General features: G+C 38.6%; 1 protein-coding gene across 1 annotated transcript in view; it reads left to right on the top strand.

Moving 5' to 3' along the window:
- GADL1 (glutamate decarboxylase like 1) overlaps nt 1-23,045 on the top strand; it is a 162,960-nt gene that overhangs the window by 6,996 nt on the left and 132,919 nt on the right. The window contains exon 2 of the mRNA XM_053668954.1: nt 21,469-21,641. Within this exon, the coding sequence (XP_053524929.1) occupies nt 21,469-21,641 (173 nt within the window). The remainder of the gene's footprint in view (nt 1-21,468; nt 21,642-23,045) is intronic.

The raw sequence follows: 23,045 nt of genomic DNA, 5'->3' as shown, positions 1-23,045 counted from the left end.
ATGTTTAAAGATATGGTTCAGTTTGAAAAATATAAATTCTGGGTTACTTAAATTATAGTAGGTTGCAGGATAGTTTATACAGTAACAGTCCATTTCATTGAAAAATAGTAATTCATTTATACTTACAGAACTGGAGCTGAAGGAATTTACACTTGGGGATTAAAAGTAATTATGCATGATTGGGTGCATAATGGCTTTTTCCTTAAATTCTTCATGTCTGTATTTTCTGTAGTGAGTCAGCATTACTCTTACAGAAAAAATAAATTAACTTGGTGGAGGAGAAGGTTGGGATGGGGTTTTGTTTGGTTTAAATGTTTTTCTCATTCAATTTAGGCCAGGCTTTCTAGCTGTATTTATCTGGTTTGGTTTTTTATCATCTTACACGGGCATGAATGTCATTTCTATTATTCAAACGAACCCTTACATTGGAATCTAAATGTGTTTGTATTGACCCCTATTGCTGAATACTCAAGTTATTTCAACATTTTTAAAATCACAAGCAAGATAGAGAGGAAAATAATGGGCTAAAATTAATTACAGATATAGAAACCAAAAATACGGGAGAACTCTACAATGCTAGAAAAGTATTAATGCTTTAAGGCAAATACAGAGTTAAAGTATGCCCAGATGTGCATGAGGACTACCAATCCTTGGAAATCCCATGACAAGAAATATTTGTTTTTTGACAAATGGTCATCTTGGCCAAATTGCACTTGTTCAAATTGCTGTTGGGAAAACAGTAGGCTGCTTTCAGGGAAATAGAACAATTTTATTCTAAAATTTATCCAGAATCTCAAGGGAACCCAGGTAGCCAAAACAATTTTTAAAAAGAACATATTTGGAAGACTCGCGCTGTCTGATTTTAAAACATATTATAGGGCTACAATAACCAAAACAGTGTGGCACTGGCATAAAATCAGACAGAGAGACCAATGCAATAGGGTAGAGAGCCAATAGATTAACCTTCATGTATATGGTCAAATGATTTCCACCAAGTGTGATAAAGTCACTCAATAGGGAAAGTATAGTCTCTTTCACAAATGGTATTGAGAAAACTGGATATTCCCATGTAAAAGAATGAAGTTGGGTCCTTTTTTGCACATTACACAAATAATAATGTAAAACAGATTAAAGACCTAAATTTTAAACCCCAAACTATGAAATTTCTAGAAGAAAACAGGAAATCTTTATGAAATTTGATTTGACAGATGTTTCTTGGATGTGGCATAAGGAACATTAGGCAACAAAAGCAAAAATCGAGCAATGAGAATACATCAAACTTAAAGACTGTTATGCATCAGAGGATACAACCAACAAAGTCAAAAGGCAACCTATGAAATGGGATAAAATGTTTGCATGTCTTATATCTGATATGCAAGAAGTTATATCCAGAATAAGAACTATATATATATATATATATATATATATATATATATATATATATGAAATATATATATATCCATCTATAAGAGTTAATATCCAGAATCTATAAAGAACTACAACTCAGCTATGAAAATCAAATAACCCAATTAAAAAGCAGGCAAAAGACTTGAACAGACTTTTCTTCAAATATATACAAATGACTAACATGTATATAAAAAGATATTCAACATCACTAATCATTAGAGAAATACAAATCAGAACCACAATTAGATACCTCCTCACACCCATTGGGATGGTTACTATATGATAACCAAGTCCTGGAAACAGCCTAAGTGCCCATCAGTAAATGAGTGGATCAAAAAACTGGTACATTTACACAATGGAATGCTACACAGCAGAAAGAAAGGAGAAGCCCCTGGGACCTTTGGAGACAGTATGGATGGAACTGGAGAGCATTATGCTAAGTGAAATAAGCCAGATGGTAAAAGACAAATACCATATGATCTCACCTCTAAGTGGAACCTAATCAACAAAACAAACAAACAAACAAACAAACAAAACAGAACCAGAGACATGGAGGTAAAGAACACACTGACAGTGAACAGAGGGGAGGAGGGAAGGGGATAATAGGAAAAGGAAGGGGAAGGGTCAAGTCAAGGAACATGTATAAAGGACCCATGGACAAAGGCAACTGATGAGGGGTGGAGATTGAATGGGGGAGGTAGGAGTAAGGTGGGGCAGGAGAGAATAATGAGGGAAAATGGGGACAACTATAATTAAACAATAATAAATTTTTTTTAAAAAATTAAACAAAAATCCCCTCCCAGAACAGAAAATAACAGATATTAAGGATGATGTGAAGTCAGAACTCTTGTACAATGTCTTAGGATTCTAAAATAATGCAACTTCTATAAAAAATGGCATGGAGATTCCTCAAAAAATAGTTTAATTGAAAAATTAAACTATTATATGATTCAATAATCTCACCTTTGGATAAACATCCAAAAGAACTGAGAACAGGGTCTCAGTGAGACATGCACACCCACATTCATGGCAGCACCATTTATGACAGCCAAGAGGTGAAAGCAACCCAAGTTCCACCAGTCATTGAATGGATAAACAAAATGTGGTATATAAACACAATGACACATTATTTAGCCTTAAAAAAATAGGAATACAGACGATCACATGCTACAACATGTATGAACCTTGAAGACATTATGCTAAATGAAATAAGCCAATCAGAAACACAAGTATTTTGATTCCACTTATGAGTTACCTAGAGTAGTCCAATTCATGGAAACAGAAGGTAGGAGGGTGGTTATCAGAGGCTGGGAGACAAGGAAGGAAAGGGTAGGTATTTCAGGGATAAAGAGTTTCAGTTCTGCAAGTGGAAAAAGTCCTGGAGATCTGTTTTGCAACAATGTGAATATATTTAACATAGTGACCTATAAAATAAAAAATGATTGCTATGGTGAATTTTATGTTATATGGGTTTTTTTTTTTACCACAACAAAAAAGAACAACCAATTTAAAATTAACAAACAAATAATCAAACAAAAAAGACTTTTAAGGATAGAAATTACTTATAAAATAACTTAAAAATGTACTTGCCTTCTTGAAAAAGTTCAATCCTCTTTTGAATGTCTTGGCATTGTCACTGTGAGCACTGAATAACGTTATAACATTCCTCAAGAGGTGATATGTGCCCAGCTGTTGGTCCCTTCATTGAATGATGTCAAACTGCTGTTCTTGAATTCTTGCATCTTTCTTTCCACTGCATGTTCCCCTCATCACAGTCTCCTGTGCCAACTATATTTTCTTTTCTCTTATAAATCATGGTAGCATCTTTAATCATCCTTTGCCACACTTCCTCCAATTTATTACTTGTAACAAACTTGGTTATTGTCTCACCTTCTTGGTCTTTTGGCTTTTATCCCACAAGAGGTTGAAATTGTACATGAAGTAAGGTAGACTGCCTCTGAATGAGGTATGAAATGGTTTATATGAAAAGAGTTTATGAGTATCTGTTATACTGACATTTTTCTACTTATTTATCTTACATTCATTGTGTTCTTGTGTATGTTCTGGATATTTGCAATGGTCAGATGAAAAGACATCATGTAGAGTGTGCGTAAGTAAAAAATATTTTGGTGTAAACATATATGTGATTAATTACAGTTCCTGTTCATGATTTGAACACATGGGTAACCTTTTATTGCTCAAGAGATGCGCATGTAGACAAAGTTCCAGTTTAAAGCAAAATTCTGGCCTTCTTCTCACTGGGAGTATGATTGAGCTCATTCTCACAGAGAGGACAATAACTGCATCTTCTCTCCTTACTTGTTCTGTTTCCACTGCTCCCATCAGCAGCACCACTGTGATGTCCATAGTACAGCTTACAGCACACTGGGCAACTGTGCTTTTCCTCTTTTTCACACCGTACATGACTTTTAAGAGTTTTATTGAGGTGTGATTTATACATCATAAAATCTACCTGTTTGAATGTGCTATTCAGTTTTTAGTAAATTTATAGAATTATGCATCCCTCACCACAATCCAGTTTTAGAGCAGTTCCGTGCATGTTATATTTCAAAAAACTATATTACTGTACTTTCCCACTATTTTGAGTACTTTGTTCTTCTTTGCCAGAGTGGTATGCCTGAGAGAGGCTATTATCTTGACTGGCAGAATGCAAAGGGAAAGACAATTACCGTTTAGATTCCAGTGGCCAAAACAGGAGTTTCAAAACAAAACAACAGTTTTACAAGCCAGGCTATTGCCTCAAGGTAGGACTTTCTAAATTCTATTATTTTCCCTTCAACATGATGTACTGAGCCTAGAAGGCACAATCCCAGAGTTCTGGCTGACTGAACTTGGATGGAGAAGGAGGGGCTGCATTTAGCTCCTGAAGAGGTGAGGTGACTCAGAAAGTCCCTCTTGTCCTCAGAGGAAGGTAGCAAAATTGAGCACCCTTGATGCTCCCAGAATCCCTCTCTGCTGAGGATGAAGGCAGAAACCAGGGGATGGGAATGATCTATTTTCTATTGGGAAGCTGATTAAGGATGTGGCATAAGCCCAGGGCATACCGTCGCCCACAGCCAGGGTGAGGCCACCTCAGCCAGCAAGAACGCCCAGTATCTGACTAAGATGAAAGAGTTCATGAATATGCCTCAGCCATGCCTGCCTGGTGGGAAAGGAGTAAAGATGCAGACAAGTGAGGTTGCCCAGACAAAGGGGCCAGGGGACAGACACCACACTGTTTCAAGGACACAACCACTGTTCTCCATCTTAAGGTTGAGTAAGACACACTTTTCTCCCCACATAACTAGAAGTTATTAAGAAGAGAATTAGGAGAGGAAGGAGTAGAAATGTGAAGGATCAAGCACTTTTACCCCATGAAACTGAGCATTGTCTTAAGGAACTGTTTAATTTATTATATCTGACTAATTTTTAAGTAGGTTGGACTAAATAAAGTAACTTTTGTTACCGTTTTCCAGCAATGGGTACTCAGGGGAAGACAATATTAATTAGAGACCAAAATCAAGATACTATATTTTGCCAGCATATGTGAGTGTCATAAAGGTAATGGTGCCACAATAGTAGCCTTGAAACAAATGAAAACTGTTGCTTCAGCCGCCTCCACTGACACAGGCCCTGTTGTTGAGCAGCGTAATTCCCAGAGATAAATATGCACCAAGCTGGGCCTTAGACCTGCTGAGGACCTGCTCTGGGGTAAGTAAGGCTTCTGGGAAAGTTCTCTGTTTTTTAAAGAGGGAAAAGCCACGGGTGTCAGATGTCAATCAGTCCTATTGTAATTTGAAGCTGAAGTGTTCCTTCATTAATTCATGCCTACAAACTCTGGTTAAGCAAAGATGGTACAGACAGGCTTTTGCATTAGCTTAGCTTTGCTGTGCCTGAAGTAGGTACGCACAGTGGGTCCAACGACCAACTACTAATCTCGTCCATCACTTCCTCCCCTGAGCAAGCACTGTGGAGGTTCCGAAACATAGGGATTCACAGCTGTGCACTGCAATGCTGAGGACCACTTGCAGAAATGCTGGAAGGTGATTTATGTTAATTACATGGATGGGAATTTAATTGAAAAACTGGTGTTAGCAGTAGAATTATTGACAGAGTGGTGAGTCATCTTGTAGAGCATCATTTCACTGAGAGCCTTTTTAACCAGAGAGGTTAAAGTACTCCTTACCGAACGATGTGGGGGCTAGAGTCAGGCTAAAATTCCCTACCCCAAATTCCAGAATGTTCTTTCTATGCATATTGTCGGAGCAGATAATTAAAAGTAAGAAGTCAACCCTGCAAAATACTGCTTAAATCAGAGTTGAATTTGTTGCTTGTTTGTTTCCACCAGCATCTGAGATGCCTTAGGTGTTTAAAAATTTCAGAATTCAGGAGCTTTAAGGGGAAATTTTGCAGAGCAACTGCAATTGTATCTAAATTATTTGTTGTCAGCAAGCCATCATTAAATATTAAAATCTGTTTTGGAGATTTAGCTGCAGCCTTGACAAATCTTAAATTTCCACACTCTAATTTTTGCCTATTAAATATATTATTAAGTCCTCCCTTCATTTGAGTTTCTTAGCTTATTTAATTCAGCACTCGTATGCTGTGTTGTTTGATCTCCTAATGCTTTCTATCAACTTTCGAAATCAACAGAGACTTAGTTGTTATTTTATGACACATCTGTTGTTTCAGGTGCTATGTGAGCCAAAAAATATATTCAAGGAACATATTTCTATCATATGTATTTTCATCATGCTGTATTTGGCTGTACCATCAGCTCAGTTTTATTTCAGCACCTAATTTGTGTGAAGCAGTGATACAGGAGAAGGAAAATCTATGAAAAGTTCCATTTCCTAATATTGTCAGTGGCCTTATTTTTCAAGTCGATGGCACAACAAAAGAGCATTGTAGAGAGTAATTGTGGAACATACATATGATGACGGTTTTGCCAAGAAGTGTTCAATACAATATGTCACCTTAGTAGTTAATTGTTATTCTATTGTCTCATGTGTGTTAGTCCAATTTCTTTGGTGAAAGAGTATGCGTGGTTTACTGGAAAGAGATGTTGCATCAATCATAGTTTGAATATCAATTTTGCTGTTTACTATACCAGCTTTATGACCTTCATCAACTTAGTTAGCCTCTCTGATTCTCATTTCCATATTTGTAGAATTCGGTTTGATTCTTGTCTCACAAGATGTTTCATGAAGATTTGTGCAAAAACATGTGATATAAGCACCTCGTATAGTGTCAGTCTGGTCCATAAACATGCAAAAATGGTAGCCATGTGTTTCAGTTGGGGTTTTCTAGAAGCAGACCTTGAGTCAAGGATTTGAATATAAGTAGTAACTTTGGAAGGTGGTCCCAGGGAGACCAATAGAGTATACATTGTAAAGTACTGTGGGTAACTAAAGCTTAATTCTGCTGGGTAACTCAGGGTATTACACATCTCAAGTTATCTCAAAAAAGGACAGCAGTGCTGGATGTTTATATGTTAATTTCTATCAGTTATTGGTTGAGGGATGCTAAGGTACAGGTATTAATTTTTCAGAGCTTTGGGTTTGCCATGTAAGTGGGCAGAGCAAGTTTGGCCAAAATAGGAAGGCCACAGGCAAAGAAGTGAAGGTGCTAACACTTAGAAATCAGATGGTTTGCACAAGGATGGAATACCTGAAGAACTGCTCTTCCCTGTTTTTGTTAACTATTAGTATGTTTCCTTATTGAAGACCTTTTGTTTTCTTAGCTCCCTATCTTGTGGTATACTGAAGCTACCTCATACCAGCTCATTAGCCTGGTGGGAGTCTTTATACCATAGAAATAGTCAAATGCTATCATTCATAATTTTTTAAAATATTTTTTTCAGGAACCAGTGTGCTAGTACACCAACTTCCCCTATCTTTTATCCTTCCCCTATCCTATATGTACAGGACCAGCCATCAGATAGACCTGAGTTCAAATATGAACTTTTACATCTTTTATCTGTGTAGCTGTGAGAAAGTTACTAAGTTTCACTGAGTCTCAGTGTCTTCATCTATACAATGGGGATGTATATAACTTGTAAAATTGTGGTGAAGATCAAACACGATAACATATTTTATGTAAGGAACACTGTGGAGTAAGAAAGTTATTACAGGAATGAAACCTATTACACAGTTGTGGGAGGAAGACATGCTCCATAAGGAGGAATTGGAAATCAGAGAAAAGTCACTAACCCACCCTTCTGGAGCACTGACAGTAATAGACAAGTTGGACTCTGGGATCTTATAGGGGAATCTGGGAATGCAGGTATGTACAGCTGTCACTGTGTGACTGTGAAAGGAGCTGGAGAAAAAAGCTGTTTCTCTGTGTAAGTGCCATCTCCAGGGGTCCAGAGCCAAATGTCCTGATGAAAGGCAAAGAGAGTGAGGACAAGCTGGAATGCACTGGCAGGCCTGCTGGTACCCATCACTGTATCTGACTTCAAAGACTGTCAGAGAGGCTGGGCCGCTGCTCTGCTTCTGCCAGAGTAAGGAACCAAGAACCACAGAGAATAATGGGTTAGAAAACTACCCCAGAGGCCAAACTCAGACCTCATTCACCATGTTTGCTGTATGTGCCTGGCTAGATTTCAGAACTGCTATGGGCCAGTGACCTGTACCTCCTTTTTTTTTCCCCCTTAAGAGTGTCTATGGAAGCCTGTCGTTCTCACTATTGTATGTTTTGTATGTTGTAGATGGTGTCTAATAACTTGTGTTTCAGTCGATGGGTCCCTAGAACACAAACAGCTACAACTACATAGTCTTATCTGTCTGTAGACATGATACAAATCATGATATCCTGGACTTCAGGTCTGTTTCTATGATGGCATAAGATTTTGGAAGGTCATAGAGCATATTTTGTGGAAGGGAGGAATATCAATAATTTGTGGTCAGAGGGTAGGTTTTTATAGATTGAAAAAGTGCCTTCAAATTTCTTCCACCTAGTAGTCATACCACTTTCTAATGTGACATTGCTTTCTGTAGTCAGGATGTGAGCTCTTTTTCCTTTGGATTCAGTTGTCCTTCTGACTTGCTTTAATCAACAGAGTGTGCCAGAAGTGATGTCGTGAGACTTCCAGTCCTAGGCCTCATGAGACTTTGTAACTTTTGCCTTCACTGGTTTTGAATCTGCTATCATTTTACATGGAAGACAATCTAATCTTTTTGATAATAAGAACCCATGTGGAGAGGGAGGTTCAGCCGTTTTATTCTTCCCAGCTAAGTTCACCTCTCAGCAACACCCAAGCTGATGCAATTGTGTGAGTGAACCTAGATCAGACCAGCAGAATTACCCAACCAAGCCACAGCATCACGAGAAATAATACATCATAGTTGCTTTGAACTATGAAGTTTTATGGTTATTTGTTATACAACTCTAGATGACTGATGCACCCTCCCAGTGAAGTATTTGTCTGCTTAACCTAACCAGAGTAAGTTTTAGTTGTTTGTGTCTTCTCATTGTTTTTATGTGGGATAAATGTGCTACTGTTAATGAAGGACTTACTAAAAACTTGGCACATAGTAAATGCTGAATAAATGCTAGCTGCTATTATGTGCAGTTGGTTCTACACACTTATGAGAAAAGTGTGGACAGCCTGGCAAGGATCAGACAGACCTGTACCAAGATCTGTCAAACAATGGGTGTGCCTCTAAATCTCAGTTCTTTCAAATTAAAAATGAAGACATTGCTCAATTATCTCTAAATGCTTGTCAAACTCTAAAAGCCCAGGATTCTACACAAAATTGGCAAATGCAACCTTGGCACACATTCCAGTTGGAAGCGAACCCATGCTTCCGTTGGTCTCAGCTGTGGCATAACCATTGGCAATGTCTTTATGATCAGTTTATGTGGTGTTCCATGACCACTTCATTTATCGGCACCAGAGCAGCAATGAGATGTGTGGGCATCTTCCAGAACCTCTGCATCAGCCATGTCCAGGCACAATATATAATGCAGTTTATGTGACTCTGGTGGCTCCCAGGTGAAAGTTTTTAGAATATTTGCTCTGATTTTATATGGAGGTAAGGCTAATTCTGTGTAGTGTAAAGGATGAGAAGGAAAATCTACATCACTGAGCAATTTCCCTCTGACGCCAAGTTTGTATACCCCACTCAGCAATGCATTTGCCCTGCAAGTAACAGAGTCCTGCCTCCTTGGAAGTGTAGACCATCTATTTTCTTCTTAAAGATGCATCTTACTGCCATTGCAAGCAGCTTCTTGGTATGTTTTTTCCAATTACATTTAACAAACTTCACAAAACAGTTCTGATGAGTACAGTTTTCTGCATTTGAGGATGGCCGAATGTGAATGTCACAGTCTGTGGGTTGAGGCATGAAGGAGCTCAGAGTAATTGCCCTCCCTCACCTGGAAGGTGATCTTCCCAAGGTCTAGGCTAGGAAACAGAACCCTGGGCCCAGATGAGCCCATATCAGCATTAATCAACAAATCATGTAAATGAAGCAACCATTTATAGCATTTATTTGAATTTTCATATAAATTGCTGGTTAAGTGGAATACATTTAAAACCCTGAAGTCAACACTTGAGCAAATTGGTTTTAAAACTATATATTAAATTGTAGCACATTGCAATTTAGTGCATAGTTTCAAGATAATTGCTTATTGCTTAAAGAGTACAAAATATGTGTTCAAATAGTTTAGTGTCGTTGCTGAGGCACAAGAAGCAGTATCTTCTTGTTTGCTTTTGTGTGAAAAAGGTAAAAAGAACTAATAACCAACATGATATATGGACTTAGGCTGTTTGGCTTTGACATCTGGCTCTGCCACTTATGAGCTATGTGACTTGGGCAATTCTCTTCACCTCTCTGGCCTCAGTGAGATCTGCACAATGAAGTTAATAAAGGTATTCTCATCCAAGGGTTATTATGAGGATTATATAAGGTAATTCATATAATGTGCCTAGCTCAGTATCTGATCCATTGTAAGTATCTAATAAATGTTAACTGTTGTTATTGTTTTCTAAGTGACTTTGTATTTTTGTTTCCTTTAAGCTTTTCGTACTTCTAGAAAAGATAAAATCACAAAAATGGCTTGTTTTATATTTATTTTTGGCAGTATTGTTCTAGACTTTTTTTTTTTTTGCTAATATAGTACTCTACCCATGGACCTCAAACATTCAGACTTATATTTAAATGGAAAGTTTTTTAAAACAAGAAAGAAGAAAACACCATATTTATTTTCTGACAGTAACTGGGTGATCTTCCAGTTTTGGAGAACAGTACACATATGTGGGGAACTCTGAGGATCCAGAGAACATACTTAGTAAAGTGTGTCAGGTTGGTTTTAACTTTCCTTAATTGAAATAGCTGAAGAAGCCAAGTTATTCAGACTGTGGTTCTCTAGTTTCACCAAATCAATAAAAGGGGAAGTTTATTGAAAGAATTTTGGAGAACTCACAGACTTGGAGGAAGAGCAAAATAATGAGGCCTTGGGAAAAGACAAGAGCCCAGGCAACTCTGGAGATCTGGAATACTTGGGACTTGGAGATACCCATAAAAGGCAGTAACCTTCACCGAAAGTGCTACCCAAGATAGCGTTCTGGGGGAAGGGCATGGTTCAAGTTCAATGCTGGTTAGGTCAAAACTGCCCCAAGAAAACCAGCAAACTAAAAACAGGCATCGTACCTACTCAGTATTAAATCTTGGAAAACACAGGAGTCACTGATAAAGCAACAAGTAAAATCCGATGTTTTACAAATATATGTGGACAAGAAACAAAGTGAAGCATCAGAGATGACACGGAGCCAAGATGGCAGAGCATGAAAATTCCAATAGGAACTGGCAGTGCCTAGTGAAGGAGAAGAAAGACACAATGAGTACAGCTCCTGGGGAACACATTGCACCTTGGAGTAGTAGCTACCTCTGAGCCAAAGGAAAGCATATCAAGTTCTCCAGGCTGAGCTGACATTTGCCAACCAGATAGGTCAAATCCAGCTTTCTCCTGGAGCCCAACTGCATCCAAGCCTTTGCAAACTGAAGTTGTACCCATCAGAAAAATTCATAAGGTTTACGGTTAGGGTGGTGTGTGTGGGTGGTTTCAAGAGCTGTCTATCAATATGACAAGCTCAGACATACCACAGCTGCATACACAGCTTGTCAAGTAATGCTTATTCAAGCAATAGGAGTGGATGTCTCTGGAAAACCTACTCCCCTGAGAATATCGGGTCACCCAGTTCCTGGCCTGGTACTCAGTGAAAGGAAAATATTTTTAAAATTAAAAATAAGTAAACAGGATTTATGGTGTACCATGCATTTATTGGCCATTGACAGGGCACTGACAGTTGCTTTTTTTTTTTTGGCTGTTTCAGAGACTCCCTTCTAAGGGACTTGTGCTCTTTGAGAATAGATTATGTTTCTGGACCCCGCTCTTTTGTTGAGGTGGGTGCCTTGGTGTTTCAGCAGAATCTGAATCATTTGACTGGCATTCCAGATGCTAACACACAGGGCCTCATAAAATAAAACCCTGAGTGATGGGAACATGTCACTTCCCAGAAATGTTATATTTTCATTCATGCTTTGCATGGGAGGAGCCAATGCATGGAAGCACAGAATGATTTTTTCCTATCTCATTCTGTCACCTTCTCATCTAAAGATCATTTTAGAAGGCGAGTTACTGGAGGATAAAAAAGCTATCCTATTGATGGACAAGGCTCATTAGAAAGACACATAATTTCTGGCTTCAAGTTTGCAGTAATACTGTTATGGGGGAGACATGAAAATAAATGTAAACCTACTATCTTATCTTTTATCTGGTTCATGTCTTTTCTCTCCCTGGCCTGGACTCCTGCCATCAAATCCCTCCACTTCCAATTCCTGATTTCCTATCTCATTTCTATGCCAGTACCCCCTGCATCTTTCTGAAGCACTTGTCTATCCCATCAGTTCTCAGTGGCTTCCTGTTGCCTATCAAGGACCATCTAAATTTCTCAGTCTCTATCAAATTCCTGCAATATCAGTCACCACGCCAGCTCCTCAAGAGTCACGTTTCGCATTTACAGGCCTGGGCCCTTGGATGCAGAGCAGTTCTTGACGTTTCCTGGACACAGACACCCACGTACATTTTTCTCCCTAGTTTATCTTGCTCATCTTTTTGTCATGAATATCCTTTGCCATGACTTTTGTTTCAACTCCATCATAACCATTTTCTATACCCAGTGAAAAATTTTGATTTTCTGCCCCCTCCTCACCATCCACTTACCCAACTATCCCTTTTCCAGTGGTTCCCACATTAGTATAGGCCCCCCCCCATTTTCCTGGTGTCTCAGACCCCAAACCTAAAAGCCACCTTAGATTCTTTTGTTTTCTTGACCCCCCACATCCACTTCAGCAGCAAGTCCTCATGGCTTTACTACCAAAATGTCTCCCACTTTGCTACATGTCCACTGCTACCTTCCTGGTCAAAGCTGCCATATCTGTTGCCTGGACTTCTACAGTAGCCTGCTAAGCAATCTCCTTATTTCCACATCTGTACTCTGACAGCCCATCAAGGTGCCAGAGTGGTCTTTTATAAATTTAAACCAGATCATGTTAGTTCTCTGTTTAAAACCCTTAAGAGGCTCTCTGTTGCTCTTAGAATAAAATATTTTATCTGACCTGCTCCCTGTCTATCTTTCCAAATCACATGTTATTCCTTCTTTCTCCTTGCTCTATGTGACCCACGCTGATTGCTATTTCTTTAAGAGGCCAATTTATTGATTATTTGTGTTTTCTGTTTCTTCTGCCTGGACTATTTTTATGTGTTTTTCTATATCAGGTTCCTCTTTCACATCTCAATTCAAATATCTCTTCTTCAGAAAAGCTTTCTCCAGACCAGATTCTAAAATAACTTCTTGCCTTTATTCTATCAGGTCACTCAGGCTGTTTTCTTTAGAGTATTTATTAGAGTCTACAATTACTTTAGTTATTTATCTGTTTGCCTTTTTACTAACTATATCTCCCATCCAACCCAAATTAATATAAATTTGTGGTTTTTTGGTTCATTGCTCAGCCTCCAATGCTTCATATAGTGTTTTAAAATTAATATATACTAAATAAATACTTGCCGAATGGTTGAATAAAGGGCTATCCCACATATCATCTAATCCAAGAGGACTTTCTGCTTCTCACATTCAGAGGCCTTTCTCAGGGATTCTAGTGTGTTTTGTCTGACCTCAAGTGTCGTACCTTATACATTCTGGATGGTATTCTCATCTCATTTTCCTTTTTTGGATTTTGAAGTCACCATCCATGTGTCTGATTCATCTTTGAGTCCTCATGGTGCCCTATCCAATGTGGGGCACAGAGCAGGCATTTGATAATTACTTCGGAAAGTATCAATAGAAGACATATTGACACTGTGGGTTTCAACTAAGGAGAGACTCTGACCTCAAGAATGACACTAAACAAGTTATTTAAATTTTTAAATTTCTTTTTATCTTGGCATTTGGGTACCCATCTCCAGCTGAGTGAATCTGGGAGTAAAGTTTTGCCATTTGTGCCTGTGACTTCATATTTTTGGGTTTCACTGTGAAAATTCTTCAGTCTCTAAGTAGGTTCTGTGACTCTACCACGTCACAGATTTACATTCAGGAATTAAATCCCTGCATTTGTTCCTGTTACCCAAATTGTATAGCTGCTGTGGCTACTGTCTTGTATCATTGCTATTTCTTAATTATTTGTTTATTTACTGTAGTCATCCTTCTTGTAGGTTGTCCATAATTATTCTCTTACTGGCATATAGTTTTCAAGATAACAAAAATGGCTTAAATGCATGTGAAAGTTTTTAACTTAATATTTAATATTTATTTATTTATATCTAGGTACTTGTGTTTGTATTATAAAGGAATTTTAGCACTAATATTTTTTGGGGGTAGCTGTTTTTTAAAAAAATTTTATTGCCATTCAATTATAATTGTACCCATTTTTCCCCATCACTCTCCCTTGCCCTACCTGCCCCCCACTTCTCACATTCAATCCTTCCCTGACTGTTGTCTTTGTCCATGGGTCATTTATACATGTTCCTTGACCCTTCTTCTTCTTTACCTCATTATGCTCCTCACCCCTTCATTCTGGTTACTATCAGTTTGTTCTTTATTTCCATTGTCTCTGGTTGTATTTTGCTTGCTTATTTGTTCTGTTGGCTAGGGTCCACTTATAGGTGAGATCATATGGTATTTGTCTTTCACTGCCTGGCTTATTTCACTTAGCATAATGCTCTCTAGTTCCATTCATGCTGTAACAAATGGCAGAAGCTCCTTCTCTCTTTCTGCCATGTAATAGTCCCTTGTGTAAATGTACCACAGTTTTTTGATCCATTCACATACTGATGGGCACTTATGTTGTTTCCAGCTCTTGGCTATTGTAAATAACACTGCTAGGAACATTGGGGTGCATAGGTTTTTTTGAATTGCTATTTCAGGGTTCTTAGGTCATAATCCCAGCAGTGGAATTGCTGGGTCAAAAGGCAGTTCCATTTTTAGTTTTCTGAGGAAATTCTGTACTGTATCCCACAGTGGCTGCACCAGTCTGCATTCCCACCAACAGTGTACTAGGGTCCCCTTTTCTCCACATCCTCACTAGCACTTGTTTGTTGCTTTGTTTATGATGGCCATTCTGACAAGTGTGAAGTGGTAAAAGGCTTGCAAACAATATATGAGTCAGACAATACCAGTCAGACAATATGGTACCTCAACTAAATTAGGTATCTATTCTTTTGAGCTTAGAAGAGACGTCTGTCTCAGAAAAATCCAGAACAGGGTAATGTCTCTTCAGCTTTTTTTTTCTAGCTCTATTTTCCTTTCCCCCTGGCTCCCTAAATATTCTCTTTTTAAGCTTTTAGCAATTTGAGAACAGACACTCTATGCTGTGTATTTTTCTGTGTTCTTAGGCTTGGCACACAGTAGGTTCTTATTAACTTATTTTTTATTTTTCTCCTCACTTGAGGACATATTTTCATTGCTTTAAGAGAGGGATGAAAAGCCCTGGCTGGTGTAGCTCAGTGGATTGAGCGAGGACCTGCGAACCAGACAATTGCGGTTCGATTCCCAGTCAGGGCACATGCCTGGGTTGCAGGCCAGTTCCTTGCAGGCCAGTTCCCAGCAGGTGATGCATGAAAGGCAACCATACATTGATGTTTCTCTCTCTCTCTCCTTCTCTTTCCCTCTAAAGATAAATAAATAAATAATTTTTTTTTAAAAAAGAGAGGGATGAAAAGAGAGAGAGAAATACTGATGTGAGAGAGAAACATTGATTGGTTCCCTTCTGTACATGCCTGGACTAGGGATCAAATGCACCCAGACCAGGGATCAAACCTGCAACTTAGGTATGTGCCCTGACCAAGAATCAAACCCACAGTCCTTCAGTTATGGGGCTATGGCTCCAACCAACTGAGTCATACTGGACAGAGCCTAATTAACTTGTTAATTAAAAATCCTCTTTCCTGGGCTCTGCTTCTCATGTCTATCTTGGACGGTCCTATTAGGTTCTCTAGGTCCTGACATGTAAAATTCCCTGGGTCCCCAATCTCTTTGGCACAACTTTTCTAAAAAGTGCCTTTTCCCAACCAGATGCCTGGACTCATTTTTTGATCCATTGTTCCTCATTTCTATCCTTTGAAATCAAGAATTATGTTCTTATTGTTAGTTTGCTCTTAACAATAAGAGCCTTGGATGGGAAGCTTGGCTCTTACTGGCAGATTTTCTCACAAAGACCTAAGGTAATTAATTCTCATCTTTACCTGAGCCAACACTGTAATTCCGGTGCCAAAAGAGAGTTCATATAGACTGAGTCACATTAATAGTTACCACTTACTGTGTTTTTTGCAGTGTTCCTGGCATTTTGCGTGCATTCATTGCCACATTCAATCGTCCCAATGACTCAATGCCAAAGACATAGCTATTTTTCTCATTTCCCAGATAAGAAATCTGGATCACATGAAAATTAAATAACATGGATAAGGTCACAGCAGCAGTTAGAATTTGGGCCAGGATCTGTCTGGTTTCATAGCTTAAGCTTTGGAGTCAACCAGGGTGCTAATAGAAGCCTTTCTAATGGAATATGGTGACCACAGCACAAGAAATAGGGATTTAGAGCAGGTGAGACCACACCTGCAGTTTTGTGCAGTGCCTCATTTTTTAAGATAAAAATAAACTGACTCAGACATTGACCATGGGCATCAGAAACCATTGAACAAATTGGAGTAGTTTTAACTGGAAAGAAAAAGGGGGGGGGGAATTTACGCGAGAGTTGGTAAAACTCTGCATGTTTGGATTAGAGTCCCATGGAAGAGAAATGAGACTGGCTTTGTCCACCCATTTACGAGGTTGTGGAAATGACACAAAATGAAATCACTGTAAGAAGCTTTGTGACCATTCCAACTGTCAGTGGAGTTACTACTTTAAGAAGTGATGAAGTGCTAAAGTTATTATTATTACTTATTACTGCAGATAATCGAAGAGAAGACAAGTCTGCTCCTTCAGCAGTCTTCTCTGATACCTCAAGTTTTTCTATAATGCTAAGCCTTAACCTCCAATGTCTCCATTGTTTACATATGAAACATGTTAACTTGACCTTAGAGTCACCCAGAACAGTTATTCCTAAACCCACCTGCATGCTGGTATACAGGGTGGGGCCACAGTAGGTTTGTAGTTCTTTGTATAGGAAATAGTACAATAATTAATAAATAAAAATACACGAATAAAGTCTGTTTCACATACTCACAACTATAAACCTACTTTGCCCACCCTGTATTTCCGTACTATTAGTGTATGTTAGAGTGCTTGCTCAGATTTGAGATTCTGGGCTGCAGCCTAGAACAAAATCTTTTGGGTAGCAATATAGGAATCTGGAACTTAGTTAGTCTTTCCCAGAGTTTTCTGGCAGCCAGCCATGTTTTTCCTTGGATCATCTCTTGTTTAATAGACAAGGAGACTGAGGTACAGAAAGGTTGTATTATACCAGGATCAGAGACCATGGGTTGTATGGAAGGGTTAGATAAGATGACCTTCAAGAAAATTTTATAGCCAACCAGTCAGTTCTCAGAGGGGTATTGAGTGCCCCCTAAGGCCAGCTGCTGAACTGCGCCCTCCCAGTGTGGGCTGACCTGCTTGACTGTCATCTTGTGTCCCGAACATTGTGGCAGGAAGTTCTGTCCTCTTCACATGGGCATTCCCTATGACTGCAGCCCCTCTTCCAACTCTTCCACTGGATAACCCACCACTTGCGCTGGAGTTCATTACCTTGGTCATTTGACAACTCTCAGGAGATCTCCCTTTCTACTGTTGTAACTTACTATCACATGCAAATGTCACTTTGCTCTTATGCATTTATGTATTTAATAAATATTGATTGCCTTCTAGAACTAGGTAATTGTTATATAGTTAATATTAATAACATTTATTGAGTGCCCACTGTGTACCAGGCACTATTTTAAGTATTTATCTGTATTAATCCATTTAATTTATGTCAAAGGAAGATGCTGACTCTCAATATTTGAAACAATATTTGAAGCTGAATTCATTATTTGTTAAACAAGAGGGAGCTTTACACCTCTTGGAATAAAACAAAAGTTATGGTTATATAGAGTTCTGGAAGATATGGAGTGGAGGAACTGGTAGAAATTTAGAAGTCAAAGTGTTTAGGGGTTGACTGATTTTCACATATGGAATTGTGGTTCATGGAGTGAGATTTGGGGATGGACTGACTCTTAGAAGTCAAGTAATTACAAAATAAGAAAGAGTAGCAGCAGTAAAATGAATGGGGAGAGAGGAAAGTGAGAGAATCTCATTTAGGTGTCCTTTGATAATCCAGAGACCATAAACTCTGTTTTGACTACTTGACCCCACCTCCTAAGTTCTTCTTTCAGTTTCTACTTTCTTCTCTCACCCATGAATTGGGTTCTTTATCTGCCCTACTCCTAGCAAAGATCCCTATATCTGCTTAGTAAGGTCCAGTAACTTGCAATGACATCAAAGAGGAGGGGAGCATTGTCACTGGCTGGTAGACTTATTTAATAGAGGGGAAGGAAGGGAGAAAGAGAAACATCATTCAGAGTATGCCCTGACTGGGAGTCGAAATGGGGGTTCACAGGCAAGCATTCAATCCACTGAGCCATACCAACCATGGAAGTGGTTGCAGTTTTTAGTAGGGTTAACAAGTTAGGACTTGCTCAGAAGCTGATGTTTAAGGAAAGAGTCACAGAAGATGAAAGAAGCAAAAGTGGTGAGAGCTTAGAGGACAGTAATAAGATAAGAGGTTTGAGGTCCAAGAGATAATAGGGAAAGGGATTCATTTAGGGCCTTTGAGGTCATTATAAGGGCCTGGACTGCTGGTTTAATGAGCTAAGTGGCCATTTGATAGTTTAAGTAGAATAGCCACCATGTGATATGACTTACCCTTTCGAAGGAACATAGGAACTACTGTCTTGAGAGTAGTCTACATGGCATGGAGGGTATGGATGGAGACTGGGAGGTCGGTTGGGAGGCTGCTCCACTAATCTAAGCATTTGATGGTGGTTTGCATTGAGCATTTGATGGTGTCAGGGGAGAGTGTAATGAAGAGCAGTCATATGCTGGCAACATGGATAATTCTTTCAACTGAAAGACTTTATTTTTAACTACTGTAACTCTAGCAGTTAGATTGGAAGTCCTGAGAATGCATCCCCAAAGATCACAGCTTGACCTACTATACAATCTCCAGAGGGTCTTTTCTAATTTGGGAAATGCAGGGGGAGGAAGAGTCATGTGATCATGTCTGGCAGTAGAAATAAAACATATCTATCAAGAAAAGAGGAATAATCTATACCCAATTATTATAGTATTTTCTTCCAGATATGATTTATGGGCACTTCTTTAATTGATTGCTGTGGACACAGAGATGATTTTAATTCCAATTGCATTGCTATTCTGGTTGAAAGTGGGTGTTTGACATTTTTTGCTCTGTGTGTGAGAGAGAGAGGCAGGGAGAGAGAGAGAGAAAGAGAGAGACTCTGATCTGAGAAGGCTACAGAGCAGCTGCTATTCCCTGGGCAATAAAACCCTGAAATCCTACTAATGAGGGAAGAAGAAAAAACCCTAACTTTTTCTGGGTGATTAGTAATAGCACTGACTACTGACATAACCAGGGTTCCCTGAATAATTGCCCTCTTTTCCAGTTTATTTTTAGGACCTAAAAATTGGGGGGAGAAAAGTGCCTTTAGGTGTAGAGCATTTCTGTCTAAAAGTACAATTCCATTGCTTCAGCATTTCATCCTAAACCATGTTAAATACATCCTTTCAAGTGAAAGATAAGTGATAGTGAAGGCTGGAACTAAAATTCAACTTTGGGGCTCTGGATGGTTTACCCTTCGGTGTGAGGGTAAAAGATTGCTTGCAGCAGATTCCATCTTTCCCAAGTTGAGGAATGTTCCTGTGATATGTTCATCTTCCTCTGAGGATACCATATGAGTTTGCCAGCAACAGAGTTGAAGGGTTTATAAACCACAGAATTTAATCAAAGCATTTAATGTTGAGGAGAATATGGACTCAAAGCATAATAAATAGTAATACTGTTAGAGCTCTCAGTAAGTGTAAAGATATTTAAAATATAGTTAGATCATCAGCATGTTTAAGGTAATTTTAGAAAGTATACACAAGGCACTGTGCTAGATGCAATGCTGAAAAATACTTTCAAAATTATTTCTGTAATTTCCACAACTAAGTGAACATGAACATTATAAGGAGGAGAGAGATACTCATCAGAAAAAAAATAATCAAAGCTTGTATCATATATTGGTTGAGTATCTGGATTAAGTGACCAAAATTATTTTATTCTCAGATATAAACTTCCATGCTGACTTTTTTTTAACCGTTAGTCATTGACTGGCCATTATGCCATTCTAAAAATCTCCTGTTCCATTTTTCTGCCTCTGCCCCAGCTGCAAGTTTGAGAAGTGTAAAGGCGTTAAATGTGGCTTCACACAAACGACCATGGTGCACATTTTCTTTTATCCCTTTTCAATGGGAAATGGTGAGGAGACGTAAGGAGGGGCTTTCAGGGACCAAGCACTGTCTGTAATAGAGAGGGCCTTATAAATGTGAGCTTAAAAATCTAAAGTCAAGAAAAGCAACATTTTGGTATTGTTATTTCTTCTCTGGGAGTAACTTATTAAAAGGAAGCATATGACAATCCTTTAAAAATTACAAGAAAGGGTGTGTTCATGAAATAGACACAGATCTTTTGTACATATGATTGAAAGGTATTTGCAAGAGTGAGAATACAGTTTTGAGCTCCATCAAACTCCCCGATGCTAAACAAGATGTGGTAGGAATGGAACATAGAAGTTTCTTTCCCTAACTCTACAGTTGGCCACCATATAAGAAACTGTCAGCTTCAATGGTGCGAATGTATTGGGTTGGGCAAAAAGCCAGGATGGTTTTTCTGTTAAATAAAAGGCACAATTTTCATTTTCACCAATAACTTTATTGATTTGGATATTTTGATTATGTTGGTTATCTCCTGTATGGTATAACATTGGTTGTTCTCCATTAATGTCTTGATCTGATCTCTGTCAACTTCAACTGGTCTATGGACCTTGGAGCATCATCCAGCTAGAAATCTCTAGCATGAAACTTCGCAAACCACGTTTGACATGTTCGATCAGTCATAACACCTTGTCCGTACACTGCACAAATTATTATTTTTTGTTTCAGTTGTGCTTTAACCTTTCTTGAAGTAACAAAGCATTATGCCAAAAATGTTGCATGTTTTCTTTCATCTTCAATAGTAAAATGGCTATAGTAAAATTCTCCAATTTTGATAACTTTTTTAAGATGCCTGCTGATATGACAGCTGTTGCAATATGATCTAACAAAATTGTTTCAAATGAAATTAAAGACAACCAAGTGCTACTCGAACCATCTTACAGAAAAAAACAAATGAAGGTTTTGGCCAACCCAATATTAAAATAAAGCCTGCCATTTGAAGCTGGGATGGTGATTCATTTTTTTACCCTGTGTTTTGCTGTGGTCTAATTAGGTTATCTCTCAAACATAATTTGTTTGTGTACTTCCAGGAAATATTGGTCAACAAGATATGGTTCCAACTAAGAAGAGCACTGTTCTCATGGATGGGGTCATACTGAATGGTCCCACAACAGATACAAAAGCAAGAGAGAAATTTGTTGAAGAGGCCTGGAGGCTAATAATGGAAGAGGTGGTTTTGAAGGCTACAGATGTCAATGAGAAGGTAAAAGAAAAAAGCCTGTAAGAAGCCCTAGGAATGGGAAGGATTGTTTTTTGTGTGTTTTTCTCTTCTTTTCCCCAAATCTGGATGGCTAGATGTAAGAGAAATGGAAAGCACACACTTTTAATATCTTCTGTACTTTTGTTTCAGGGGGCTGCCCAGATACTAATGTTTGCACTTGTTCCTGCCCAACCCCTTCCACTCCCGTATCTGCTTTCCTGGAAGGGCTAACTCTTAACAGCCATTATTTGGGGGGAGATTGGCTAGGACTCCAGCACTTATGCATATAAGTCCACGAAGCTTTCTGCCCCAGATAATAATATAGACTATAAATAACTTAATGGTCTGATTAATACACTCTCTAAAACACACTTTGCTCTCCATTTTTTTGCTGCACATTCTTTATATAGCTAATATGTAGTTATAAAAGGTGTGAAAAAATTTAATTTATCTGAGGGTCTTTATCAGGAACTTGTCTGAGCTTAGGTTGGAATGCTTGGGTTTTCAAGTCTGACTTCTGACTGGTAGTAATGACTGGTTCTAGGTTTCAAACTGAGGCTCAAAGTCAGATTCAAAATGATCTGGGAACTACTGCTAATAACATCTACTCTAAAGCATACTTAAGATGCACCAGATGTTCTAAGGACTCCTCCATATGTATTTGTGTATTTAATCCTTAAAAAGCCCCAAGAGGGAGATACAGTGGTACCTTGGTGCTTTTCTTGCTAACTTGTTGTTAACTCATTACAGAACTCATGATGAGTTCTGAAACTGACGAGTACCAAATGATGAAGGATCTTGCTTGCAGGGTGGCATCGTGACTCCTACAGGGTTTAGCAGGCTAGATGAGAGGTGAGCAAGCACTGAGTGCTGATGTGTTTTTTTCTTGTCAAAATGTGACGAGTATAGGGTTCGATGAGTTTTGAAGCCGAGGAGTACCGAGGTATGACTGTGCTATTTGTTAACTCCAGTTTAGAGATGATGAAAAAAGTGAGACACAAAGAGGTCAAGTACTTTGCCTGAGATCACATGCCAGTGAGCATCAGAGCTGGTCCCCAAATCCAGGCAGCCTGGCCTCAGAGTCTGTGCCTTTAACTACTGTATACATCTCTTTAAATCCCTAGATTACCCTTTCTTACATTGACCACCTTTTATATGGGAATGGATTACCAACAAATGGATCAACAAAGACGAGAGACTTTTATACCAATTCTGTTAGTCAGAAATAAATGTCATTTAAGAAAAAATTTTGAATGTGAAGCAGAATTTATTCTGAATATTTGATCACATGCATTTGGGAAAACTAATACAAAAATAGATCAATGTGACCAGTGAACTTTGAATAGTTATGTTAAAGGCAAAAATCGCAGATATTTTCTGATTATATATTTATAGTTGCCTATTTTC

Source organism: Artibeus jamaicensis, unplaced genomic scaffold, assembly GCF_021234435.1.
Source record: "Artibeus jamaicensis isolate MK-2021 breed Jamaican fruit bat unplaced genomic scaffold, CSHL_Jam_final contig_519, whole genome shotgun sequence".
Classification (NCBI taxonomy): domain Eukaryota; kingdom Metazoa; phylum Chordata; class Mammalia; order Chiroptera; family Phyllostomidae; genus Artibeus; species Artibeus jamaicensis.
This window is presented reverse-complemented; position numbering and strand designations above follow the sequence as displayed.